Genomic DNA, 12976 nt, shown 5'->3' on the forward strand with positions numbered 1-12976 from the left:
TAAAAGGACAGTATACAATACAATCTATATTAAGATTTGTCCCAGAATTGAGTTTAAGTACCTCATCATCACGAGAGGGAGATATATATATATATATGTATATATTTTTCTTCCCACACATACTGTATAATCATATCATATCTCAATTTAAGTTAGATACTCTTTTGCAAGACGCTGTTTTGTATTCCTATACCACTCTTAATCGCTCTCTGTTGCGAAAATTAGAGAGCAAAACAATTGCAGGAGAATTCTAACAAGAACTGTACCGGGATTGCTAACTACTGGGGTTTTTGTTTGTTTTTAAGTTGAGAATGCTCTTGAAAAGGCCCTTCACATCTCAACCTGAAGGATTTGGTAGAGGAAAATAATGACAAGACTTACAAAGCAATAGTGTGCTCTACTATAAATGAACAACATAATAAAATGTCCTTAACCTTTTTTCTTACTAAAAGCTGAGTATTTTGCTAAGTGAAATGTTTTTTAATGATCTAAAAAGTCAGTACTTATCTTCACAGATATCAAATAATAAAACTACAGTATAAAAGAAGTAAACACATGATAGCCTCATAGGCCAAATATCCCTAAAGCAGTCTTTACATTTTTCAACATATGTCTTTGACGAAGGTCTTAGGGGAAAATGAAAAGTTATGTCTTCAAGGATCATGCCTCTTCATGTCAGTCATTTAACTCTAGATAGGCTTAGGCTGTGTTAACATACAAACACCAAGAACAAAAACTTGGGTAATCATCGGATTTAATAATTCTGATGAGACATCAGCTTTCCGAGGAATACTTGAGAATGTTTTACTGGTTTAATTCATACAGGCATTCATCTCAAATTTTCACTTCACTATGTATTTGTGCAAAGTAATTAATTTTAATGACAAATACACACATGAAGTGGTTTTAAGTTTCCTTCAACTACTAACAGTTTTTCTCAATTTTATGAAACACTGCTTAACCATGAAAAGATCCAAAGGAGCTCATTTGTGTTACGTTTTGGAAAAAAAAAAAAAAGTAAGAAAAACTCCTTAAAATAGGAAGTATTTATGTTTCCTTTTTAGGGTTAATAACATCATTTCTATCACCATACTGCTACAACTGAGCAAAATTTTTTTTTTTTTTTTTTAAAGACAGGGTCTCGCTCTGTTGCCTAGACTGGGGTGCAGTGGTGCAATCAGAGCTCACTGCAGTCTTGTGCTCCTGGGCACAAAAGATCCTTCTGCCTCTGCCTCCTGAGTAGCTGGGGCTACAGGCATGTTCCTCTACACCAAAGTAATTTAAAAGTATTATTGTAGAGAGGAGGTCTTGCTATGTCACCCAGGCTAGCCTCAAGTGATCCTCCCGCCTCAGCCTCCCAAAATACTGGGATTATAGGTGCGAGCCACCATGCCCAGCCCTGAGTGAAAGTTTTAAATACCAAAGTCTAGATACTGTAGCTACAATCCTTTATTTCAACTATATTTCAAATGTGACTAAGGGTAATGTAAGACATTTAAAATAGCTTAATGTCATTATCCTTGGCTTGTATCAAATTCATTTAAAATAGTATTTCTTAAACTAGTATTTTCATTTGGTATCTTCAGTCTTATAGAAGTAATTTTATTTCTAATACATTTTAAGTTGATTTAATAGTCATTCATTAATGCAAGATTAAAACAACTTTTTATACTACTAAAAAGAATTGAGGATGTGGATATTCATTAAAGTAGTTTAAATAACTATTAAACTAAGATAATAAAAATTAAGGGTAGATTTCTTTCACTTTCCTGACATATTCATTTATTAAACTGTATTTGCCTATATGTAAGTATATTTTTAGATTGTGATGGTGATATTTTAGCTTATTAAATTAGAAATGAGAAAAAAGTACTTCTTAAAGATTTTCAGAAATATTAATTAGCAGTATATAAAAATATTTAAAATATACTATTATCCTGTGAGACAGGCATGTTTGTAAATCTCTGTATAGATAGATAAACAAACAATAAAACAACTTATCCTTGTTTGAATAGCACTGCTAAAGCAGCAAGCTAAAAAGTAAGGGAAAACAGAATCTGCTTACCAGAATAATGAAAGTAACAGGTCCAATGAAGCTCCATATAAAGTAGTTATCAACATGAAGCCAGCAACTATTATGAAAAGAAAAGAATATGCATTAGTAGTTGCTATGGAACCTCACCATTACAAGGAAAATAGGATTTTAAAAACCTAACAAACAAAACTATCTTTACATTTGCCTTTGAAAATTCATTTATCATGTGCAAGACCTCTAATAATTCTGAGTTGGCTTTGACTTAACAAAGGATAGTAATTTATTTACTTCGACCTGCTGGTTTCGTATTTGATAAAAGCATACAAAATCGTGCTTGTATGGGGAAAACAATAAACACCACTCCACCATTGAATCCTTAAGACTTCAGATTTCTCTATAAAGACTTGAAACTCAGTATTACAAATTGTCTCATCATTTTAAAGTCTTACATATAATTTTCAAAATTTGCCTTTCAGATCTGTCTGAGCTAAAGTGCTCAACCCTATGGAACGTAACAGACCCCCCAAAAACTGTTCAGATGTTATGCTTGTTGCAAAACAGTATAGCAGATATGTAATACCTCCACTAGGAATGGATAAATACTAGAAAAGGAAATCAAAGCACGGAACTCACACAGTATTAGAGTAAATGATGCATAAACTTATTAAGACAGATTTTACTTAGTAGTTCATTTTTCATGTAACACGGAATCCCCACTGAATTTCTTTTATTTGTCTTTCATCATCTGTACAGTCAAAAAGCTTTCTTTAGTCCACAGAATCTTTATATAACTAATTTTATCAAAGGAAAAAAATAAACAGAATTGGAAGGCAAATTCATGCCTCTAGCAAATAAAATCCTTAGAAACATGACTATGTCTACCTTCTGTCACTTTCTGTAAATATCTATACTTTTATAAATGAAAGACGGTGACTTATTTTAATCCTTTCAAACTGCCTGATAAAATATTATCAAAGTAAAACATATGGGATGGAATGTGCTACTGTCACAATTCAGAATGAGAGTTAGCTAGAGGGCTGGCTGCACAAAGAGAGCTAATGAAGCATTAGCTTAACACTGAGTAGTTAAACCTGTCAGATGCTTTAAGTTCAGAAGAATTTTACTTAATATCTTTCTAAGGCCAAAAGTTATTTACTTTTCAATTTGTTTCAGGTCAATCTTTTGTGTTAAAAAGAAAGTCCATAATTTAGAATCTGCCTTGCCAGAGTACAAATCCTCTGAACCCAGAAAATTACAAAAGACTTGATTGTAATTTGTGCACGGTATGCCCATTCTCTTACCAATAAAGCTTTCAGATGCTATTTTAATCTGTCAGGGACCCTCACTGACAGCTAACAGGCTTTAAAAAATTATTCACTTGAAAAACACTCAGGTCGCTTGCAATTACTTACGCTTTTTCTGTTCCATAGCTCTTATAGTCAATAGCAGCTGAAACTCCAACCACTGTGGCAGGAAACAAGTAACCAGCAACATAGTAATATTTTTTCCTTGAATATTCACTTTCAAAAACTTCAACTAACATTAGATAGAGCTGCACACCTTCTAGGCACATCCAAGCAAAAGCTGCCAAAAAGAAAAAGTGTAGAAGTCCTGCAAATATTGGGCATGCAATCTATAGAGGAAAAGAACAAAAAACACAAAAGAAAACTCATGAATAAAAATAGCCCACTCCAAACTATAAAATACTCACTAAGAGAAATCGCTATTATTTCAAAAATACATTATTCAGAGTAACCTAATGCTTGCTCAAAACATGTTTTTCATAAGTGGAAACAAGCTAAAATCCCTGCCAAATCTGGAGATTATCATGTTCACAGAGTATAACGCCAAGTGTACTAGGTTTCAAGGTAGAATATTACTATAACATTTTTTAGTGAGATTAAATATCAAATAAGAAAACTTCATAATTTGTGAATTATCTGTTACGAAATCTGAATATTCCACTTGTAGATTATTTGCTTCACAAGTCTTTAGAAGTGTTGTTTGCAAACATATTATTTCTATTTTTTTCTATAATGGAATTTTAAAATTTTGCTCTAATGACAAAATCCTAGCTCTAATTACCTAGGATTATTTTCCTGTCATATCTGGAGCATTCTTAAATTATGTAAGTGCAGATGAATATAGGGTGAAGCATTAACTAATTAAGTTCTCTTTCTGATATTAAGAACTCATGATGATGAATAAATTGCTCTAAATACAATGAAAGGATCATTGGTCAGAATGACTATGTAAAGCAAAATAAGAATTTTTAAAATAGGATCTTTGTATTTCTGTATCCTAGCATTCTTCTATTAAAATTATGTGTCTTAACAAAACACAGAAAATTCGACTGTATCTTAATATACAAAATGAATTAATTCATAATATCACTTAATAATTGGGCAGTCTTTTAATTTACTACAAATTGTCTTTCAATATTGCCCTATCAATTGTATTAAGTTACAAGGTCAAACATTAATATCAGTATCATATGTTACCTCACACCTAATAAAATAATTTTCAGAGATCTAAGGTCAATTAACTCAACTGGTGCTTACCGCATATTTTGTCTTATCAATGCCTATTAGGAAAATAAATTCAGCAATGAAAAGGTTGATACAAAGGTTCTTGTGAATAGTATTTCGGTCGCTCTGTAGGCCACGGAAAAAGCAGAAGGTGAAGATGCAGATAGCCAGGCAAACAAGGGAAATGACAATTCCCACCCAGGTGATGACTGTAAGAAGTAATTCATGAACTCCATCTTTATACTGAAAATAAAAAGATATGAGGAACATTAGTATTCCTGCATTACATCAACTAGAAGAAAGACAACTTTCACATGTACAGTTCATCTTTTACTACTGAACTCTTTGAAAAATACCATTCATATGTGTTCAAAAAAGGCTCAATACCAAAAATAAATTTTAATCATATAATAGCATTCAATATTATTATTGCCTTTTATACTTAAAAAAGTGATCTATGAGAGAGGAAGATTTTACCTAGAAAACAATAAAAGAGCCTAATGATTTCAAAGTATGGCTGAATTAACTACATAAACACATGGAGACTATTTACATAACAGAATAAAGAATACTTATTCATGCTAAAAAATAATTGACATTTTAATGATTTTCCAAACTAACACATAGGCCAATTTTAAGTTTTATTTTCTCCTTGGGGTTTTGTATGCTTACATATTGAGAGTTGACACACACAACAGATCTGAGACTGAAATGCTACACTTCTAAAATATTTCTGTCTTCTGGCTGTCATTCTCTTCATCACAGAAAGAACACTGAGACATATTCCAGAAGCCATTTTGACTTTTCAAAAGACACAGCTTTGCACAACGTGCAAAGTAGTTAGGAAACTTAAAGGAAAAGTTGTAAAATTAAGATTCAAACATTCAAGATGGGAAGGGCATGTTAAACTCCAGAGCCTTTTGTCTCTTTTGTATGACCTATTGCTGCTCATTATTTAAATCTTCTGTTGCCTCTACCAAGCACCTGCCCCAAGGAGGAAAACTTACAAGTCTATGAAGTTACAGCATATGATTTTGAGAAGTAATGATAACAGTGCCAAGACTTCTTAAAATTTATGGACAATGTAGAAACAATTAGAAATCAACATTACTTTGTTTGCTTTTTAGTTACGATAAGCACCCAAAGAACGGGACTGTTATACAAGCTGTTTTGAATCTCTGAGGTTTTTCTCTGCTACTAATTAGAAGTGCAAATACTTACTGCAATTTCCCTGTGGGCCATGAGAATTGCAAAATTGGTTAGGTGGCTGCATGAACACGTTGTTCGAGTTTTATTAGTGTCAACCAGCTTGCAGCCCTGGGTAGACCAATATCCCATCATAGTTCTCTCTGAGTAGTTCCAGAAGGAGCAGTTTGCATTGAAATAATTGTCAGGCTGGGAAATAAAATGACAAGATAAAATTAGGATTTTATACTCTAAGATGGCAACAGCAATTGTTTAATATGTGTAAAAGGTAATTTAGATTAAACTTTGCATGTTTCAGACTATAAAGTTTTTCATCAGCAATTTGTGGACTATGTTATACGAGGCAGTCCGAAAGTTTACTCTAAATTACCAAGACCCATTTTACACAATTACAATTTCTATTTTACGATTTTACATATTGATGGTATATTAGAATCATTTTTTTTTCCTTTCTGATAAAATTAGAGCCATAAATGTGTTCTGAGAAAATTCTATAAGGACCAAATGTTTTAAAAATCCATGTTCTATTTTGGGCCCATTTTTGGTTAGTTCTAAGAGATACACTAGCAACAATGTAAATCATATTGTTAGTACCTAAAAGCTCTTAAGAGTCAATCAACTGAAGCTGGTATGAGTACTGTAACCACACAAATTTATTTTTCTTTGCCTATTTGGAGATCCACTTTTTTATCTGTGGGCATTTATTCACTCTACTTACCATAACAGCCAAACATTCTGTAGACAATCCTCCAATACAGTATAGTTACTTAAGTATCAACTTGCATTCTAAGGTACAGCAGAGGAATCACATCTCCTCAACTGTTTTTTTAAAACACAATACTTAGTAAACAGTTGTGTCAAACATGATCAGTAAAACTAATGAAAAAAATTTTGCCACAGAAAAGGCAGAGTCCTAAGAGTTAATACTCAGCTATCCTGCTGCTAAGTAAGGTAAGGGTTAATTTTCATTTGAAAACAAATTAGAGTCATTTACATTTTCCTGTTGATTACTGAATTAGCTTTCATTAAGAATACACTTAAGTTCTAATAATCACTGAACCAAGCTCATTTATGTTCACAGCCTTAAATAAACTTGTGTCTCTGACCCAGTCCAACATTTAAAATTCAAATGGAAAGGTCTTGTCTTTCCTCCCTCCCATCTCCCCAGTTCTCTCCCCATCCCCAGCACCTCAGTTTTGCTTTCCTTTCTTTCTGCTTTTATAATCTTCCATTACTTCATTAGCATACATTAACTTACATCAATGTGTGGCAGGGTAAAAAGCACAGGATCAGTCAGGTATACTCGGCTGGACTCTTTATTGATGGAAACTGAAATGACGTGAGAATTCACTGCAATGGTGCTATTACGACCAAGAAAGTCAGCACCTAGTTTAATGGTTGCATTTTCTGTACTAAGGAACTGTCCCAGACTCCGGTAAATGATGAACACCAACTTTGCAAGCCCTAGGAAGGTTAAAAATAGTCACATGATGTACAAAAAACATGCTTGATAATAAATTAAGATAAAATAGGAATGAAATGATAAAGTCCTAAGGCATTGTTTTAAATCTGATTTTAAAATGGTCAGTCGTTTTTTGGTTATATAAGGAGTCAAATGCATTTTAGAATTAATAGGTTTTTGAACAACAACAGAAACTGTCAATTTTTAAAAGACTTCCATCTTACCATTCCTGCTGTTCTGTTTGACGGTATTTGCAGAGAGCTGGATTGAGCTGCCTGCTCCTTTGATGCCCAGGGGAAATTTAAAGTCTTGGATCTGTCCTTCTGTACTGAGTACGGCAACTTCCAGGACTGGATGAGGCAAAAGATAAAGGAAGGGGGTGGGGATGATTCTTTAGATTTAACTAAGGTGGCAAATGATAACTGTATGGAAACTACTGTTTTCTTTTTGTCTACTTACAAAATTTTACTGTTAGGTTTCAACAAAAATCGTGAACAAAAAACCAAATTACTCTTAAGTCTTAAACATTCACTTCTCAAAAAAAAATTTGTATTGTCATTCTAATACCTTCTTCGTATTTTTATCTCTTTTGTCATGAACTAATACCAATCTGTTAGCCTGTAAGTATGAACAGTGTATGAATTAATAGTATGTAACTTTCAAGGTTTTGTATTTAAATCATGAAGCTAAGCAAAAATATTTCAAATTGATATTTTTTGGCTCTTTATATTAAGTAACTTTTCAATGACCATTTTTTGGCAGTGGTAAAACTAATAAGTACAAATTTGAATGCCTCTATGGCATCTATACATCTATTTCTATCTATGATCTACTTTAATATGAAAAATTACACAGGTCAAGTTTGCAGTAATACATTTTTTTTCTAATTTCTAAAAATAGCCCAGAAGAATATATTTATTATGAAAATGCCATTATGTTAAAATTTCCCATTAATTCTCACTATTCAATCTTTACATATTCAAATTGGGCAAAATAGAACCTGCAGGCCAAGCCAGTCATGCCATTTGTTTTTGTAAATAAAGTTTTATTGGAACGCAATCATGTTTATTCATTCGTGTATTGCCTATGGCTTCCTTAGTGCTACAATACCAGTTAAATATCTGCAAAAGAGACCACCATGGCTTGCAAAGCATAAAATATATACTATCTGGACCTTTACAGCAAGAGTGTGATAACCACTGCAGTCTAAACCAAATTTCAAATATTCAAACCAAGTATCGAAATTGAAAAACACTTAAGGAAAACAAGTCAATACAAAACACTGAGACCATCTACCTGACCAAGATGCCAATGCTAACTTCATTTCAAAAATATAATTAATAGTAACCACTAACAATACAAATGCTTACTGTCTACTGGGAATCCCAATACAGATTGTCATTATTTTATATCAACATTTATTTGGATTTTAAAAGGAATGGAAAAGTATATTGCTTTTATAGGAGTTAACTATCTTATATTAATAATTACAATATTAATATTTTATTGATGAAATCTAAGGAATTATATGGAAAATTCATTGATTTCTGATATTTAAATTTTAAAACTATGTATTCTACAAAGATGTTCAAAAAATACAGTCCATATTTTTTTTCTGAATGTCACCCTCTTTAATGTCTCTAATGTCTGTATCGCCTATCAGCTATTCACCTACAATCCCCTTTTTCTTTTTACAAAAATCATTTCATACCATTGTACAGTAATTCTTGGATACTAATTTTTTTGTCTTCTGCAACTTTGTTTTGTAAAATACATCTATATTTAGGTTGTAAATATAATAATATAACATTCATAAATTTTTATAAGCAATTAAACCACATGTCAAACCCTGAAATACAAATTTATAACGAGCATCATGTAACTGCTAAAATTCTATCAGCTGCAGAAACTGGTTGATACACTTATTTTACTGATATATGTTTGGAAAGATTAAGCAGGTGGGTAGATGGATAAACTGTTCTCAAATCAGTCTCTGTGTTGGGGCAGGGAGGAAAGGGGGAAGAAGTTTGATGAAAGTAACTGATTCTTCCTCACACTGAAAGAGGCTATCATATCTTAAAACAAGACAAGATGAAAGAAGAAAATCCTGAGTTTTCATGAATCATCCCAAATATAGATATACATGTACAAAGTGTTAATTTCATTAAACAAATATTTACTTATCCAACTTTAATTTCATTAAACAGAAATTTACTTATTAGAATTTAAAAAATAATGTTCATAGTAAAGAAAAAGCTTTAAATTGTTAATAGTAAGATCATTACTACAGCTCTTAGTAGATATTTCAAGCTATTTACTTCCATAAGAAAATGCAATAATGAACTTTATACCAACAAATAGATAAATTTATATCAATAAATTTTTAAAAGACAATAGAAATTTTTGTAGAAAAATAAAACTGACTAAAAGAAATTAAAAACCATAATAGTTTATTACCATTCAAAAACTCAACTGATAAATATATACTGAATTTTAAATAAGATTTCTATTTTCTGTTTCAGAAAATAGAAAAAGATGTATCCCTAACTCATTTCACAAAAAATTATAGGATACTTTCAGTCATTAAAATGATGCAAAAAATCTTTAATAAAATATACACACACTTTATAATATCCTGAACAAATTACATTTATTACTAAATTAAGTTAAAAAACACATATAGAAATTAATACATTAGAAAATGGATTCATATAATTGATCAAATAGAGAAAATTTTAAAGTATTCACAGAAATAAATTTCAACATCCACTTAATGTAAAAAAAAAAATCACACACAAAAAAGACGAATTAAAGAAAAACTCCTTGTCCAGACAGAAGTTTTCTTATCAGATAAAGGCTACACCTTTATGTATCCAAAATGTATATAGCAAACAATATTGAAAAACTCTGGAAGCATTGCTTTTAGAGTCAAAATGATCTCTATCACAGGTTTTATTGAGCATTATACTAGAGGACCTAGCCTAATGCAGTAATTCAAGAAAAGCAAATAAAAGGTATAAAGGAAAAAACAAGTAACATTTACAGTAAACACAATTAACTACCTAGTAATCATGAGGGACTCTAATGATAAACTACCAGAAGTACTAAGAATTTAGCAAAGCTGCTATGAGCAAAATCAATTGTGTTTCTATACACCAAACAACAAACAATTAGAATATGTAATTTAAAAGTGATCTTATTTATAATAAAACAAGAAGTATAAGTTATCTAGGAACAAATCTGATTTTAAAAGTGCAAGACACTAAAATAAGAAAATATATAACTTTATAAGAAGACCTAAGAAAAAATGAGGAATTACATAATGGTCTTATTTGGGAGAATGCAGCAGTTCAATCTGGCACCTCTTTCAAAATCAATCTACAAACTCAGTCCAATTTTAATCAAAATTCCAACAAGATTTTGTGTCTGGAACTTGATCCACTGATTTAAAATTCATATAGAAGAAACATGCCAAAAGCAGCCAAAGCAGTTCCTCAAGGAGCAAGGTTGAAAGACTCAACAGATATTAATATTACTGAAAAAACCAAAGCAGCAAGTAATAGACACTGCTAACATGTAAGACATCATTAAAAATCATTAGGGAGAGAAATGGATTACTCACTAAACGTATACAAGGAACTGGTTATTCATATGGGGAAAAATCAAATTAGCTGCCTGTCTCATATAATATCGTAATTAAAAATAAATTTCAGGTAGATTAGAGACATAACTGTAAAAAGCAGAGGTTTATCATTTACAAGGGAAGTATAAGATCCTTATAAACTTAATGTAGAGAATATTTTCCTAAGTAGAAAGCCAAAAGGAAAATATTTCTTAAACAAGATACCAAGAGTACCAACACTAAAAGAACAGACTGATAAATCTGACTCATTATGTGAAACAACAGATTCCTTTAAAAAGATAAAAAGAGAAAGCCCAGACAAAATAAATATCTGTAAACTATAGACTCTTTACAAGATTAGTGTCCAGCATACACAGAAATATAAAGAAAAAATCAAAAAGGAGGAAGTTGTAAATAACAAATTCATAGGAGAGAAAACTAAAATAGGTAATAAATCTGTTAAAAAAAATCAACATGAAGCAATCAAGGAAACTGTAAATTAGAACAATAACATAACCAATTCAAACTCATTAGATTGGCAAAAGTTAGGTCAATAATAAAGTGTTTGCAAAACTAGTAATGGTATTACCGGTGACGAAGTAAATCGGTAAAAGAAGGCAGAGAGCAATTTGGCAGTATTTAGTAAAGCTGAAGGTGGGTATGCTCTACCGCTCAAAAATTCTATTTCTAGGGTGTGTGTCTGTCTGTGTGTACGCGCACACATGTATGTGCGCATGTATGTCTAGAAAGGCACACATTGGAGCAAGAAGGCATACAGAAACTTTCATTACAGTTTTCCTTCTGTCAGGAAAAAAGCAGAAGCCACTAAAATGTCTATTAGCAGTTAATTCTGGTACATTCTTAGAAACAGATCAAATGAACTACAGATACACATGTCACCATATACAAATATAAAAAATAGAATGCTAAGGGAAAATTATACAATTATGGTCATGCGCAGTGGCTCACGCCTGTAATCCCAGTACTCTGGGAGACTGAGGCAGGAGGATCACCTGAGGTCAGGAGTTCGAGACTGGCCTGGCCAAAATGGTGAAACCCCAGCTCTACTAAAAATACAAAAAAAATTAGCCAGGCATAGTGATTCATGCCTGTAGTCTCAGCTATTCAGGAGGCTGAGGCAGGTGAATCTCTTGAACCCAGGAGGCAGAGGTTGCAGTGAGCCGAGATTGTGCCATTGCACTCCAGCCTGGATGACAAGAGCAAAACTCAAGTCTCAAAAAAAAAAGAAAATTATACAATTACATTTATAGTTTGAAATTAATGTTAAAAACCTGAAAAGTATTCAATGTACATACCTACAAAGCAAATTTTCTTAAGCTTATTCATGCTAAATAATAAAGATGACAGCTACCTCCTTCATGGTATGATCAGGAAGGAGGCAATCCTGGGAACTTCCACATTATCTATGATTTTCTTTTTCCAAAAAAATCTGAAGCAAATATGGTAAAATACCAATATGTGGCTCAGCTGAGTAACTGGTACACGGATGTTATGCTATCCTCTGTACTTTCTGTATGCTTGAAATAATATATGCCTTATTCAATAGATTTTCTGAACATGAATACACTTGGTTCATTGGAGAGCCAAAGTTTCACTCAGCCAATACTGTAGACAGAATTTTAATATATTTATCTTACTATTTTGCAAATTCCTCAGCAAGTAGTGGCTGTAATGAGAGGAAAGAGGAAGAACTATGACCTCTACCAGGAGACTTGCACCTTTATGGGCAGGAGCTGCTCTATCGGCCTGGGTCCCAGAAGAAAAACAACACGGAGCAGAACCGAAGATGACAGGAAGCAGAGCTGAAGCCCAGTCTCAATAATTATGCAGCACAAAGGAGTAGTAAACCTTTGTTGTTGTAAGCAGCTGTGACTTTGGGGTTTTTGTTACCACAATCTAACTAAGTCTAAAGTGATGATAAAAATCATGCTGGCCACTCAGCTCATTAAAACAATAAATGAGGCCGGGGCGGTGGCTCACACCTTTAATCCCAGCACTTTGGGAGGCTGAGGTAGGTGGATCACCTGATCAGGAATTCAAGACCAGCCTGGCCATCATGGTGAAACCCTGTCTGTACTAAAAATACAAAAATTAGCAGGGCA

At 32.4% G+C, this 12976-nt stretch overlaps 1 protein-coding gene across 12 annotated transcripts in view; it reads right to left on the reverse strand.

The window, feature by feature from the left end:
* The window catches only part of ADGRL2 (adhesion G protein-coupled receptor L2), a 199448-nt gene that overhangs the window by 18282 nt on the left and 168190 nt on the right, over positions 1-12976 (reverse strand). For all 12 annotated transcript variants that reach the window (XR_001887282.1, XM_017881673.1, XM_017881669.1 and 9 more), the window contains 6 exons: positions 7456-7581; positions 7028-7233; positions 5785-5958; positions 4597-4806; positions 3448-3668; positions 2066-2132 (listed from right to left, as the gene is read on the reverse strand). Coding sequence is in view for 11 of the 12 variants with exons in the window: in XM_017881673.1 (XP_017737162.1) it covers positions 2066-2132; positions 3448-3668; positions 4597-4806; positions 5785-5958; positions 7028-7233; positions 7456-7581 (1004 nt within the window). In the remaining variant the exon portion in view is untranslated. The remainder of the gene's footprint in view (positions 1-2065; positions 2133-3447; positions 3669-4596; positions 4807-5784; positions 5959-7027; positions 7234-7455; positions 7582-12976) is intronic.

Source organism: Rhinopithecus bieti, unplaced genomic scaffold (assembly GCF_001698545.2).
Source record: "Rhinopithecus bieti isolate Rb0 unplaced genomic scaffold, ASM169854v2 scaffold_13184, whole genome shotgun sequence".
Taxonomy (NCBI): Eukaryota; Metazoa; Chordata; class Mammalia; order Primates; family Cercopithecidae; genus Rhinopithecus; species Rhinopithecus bieti.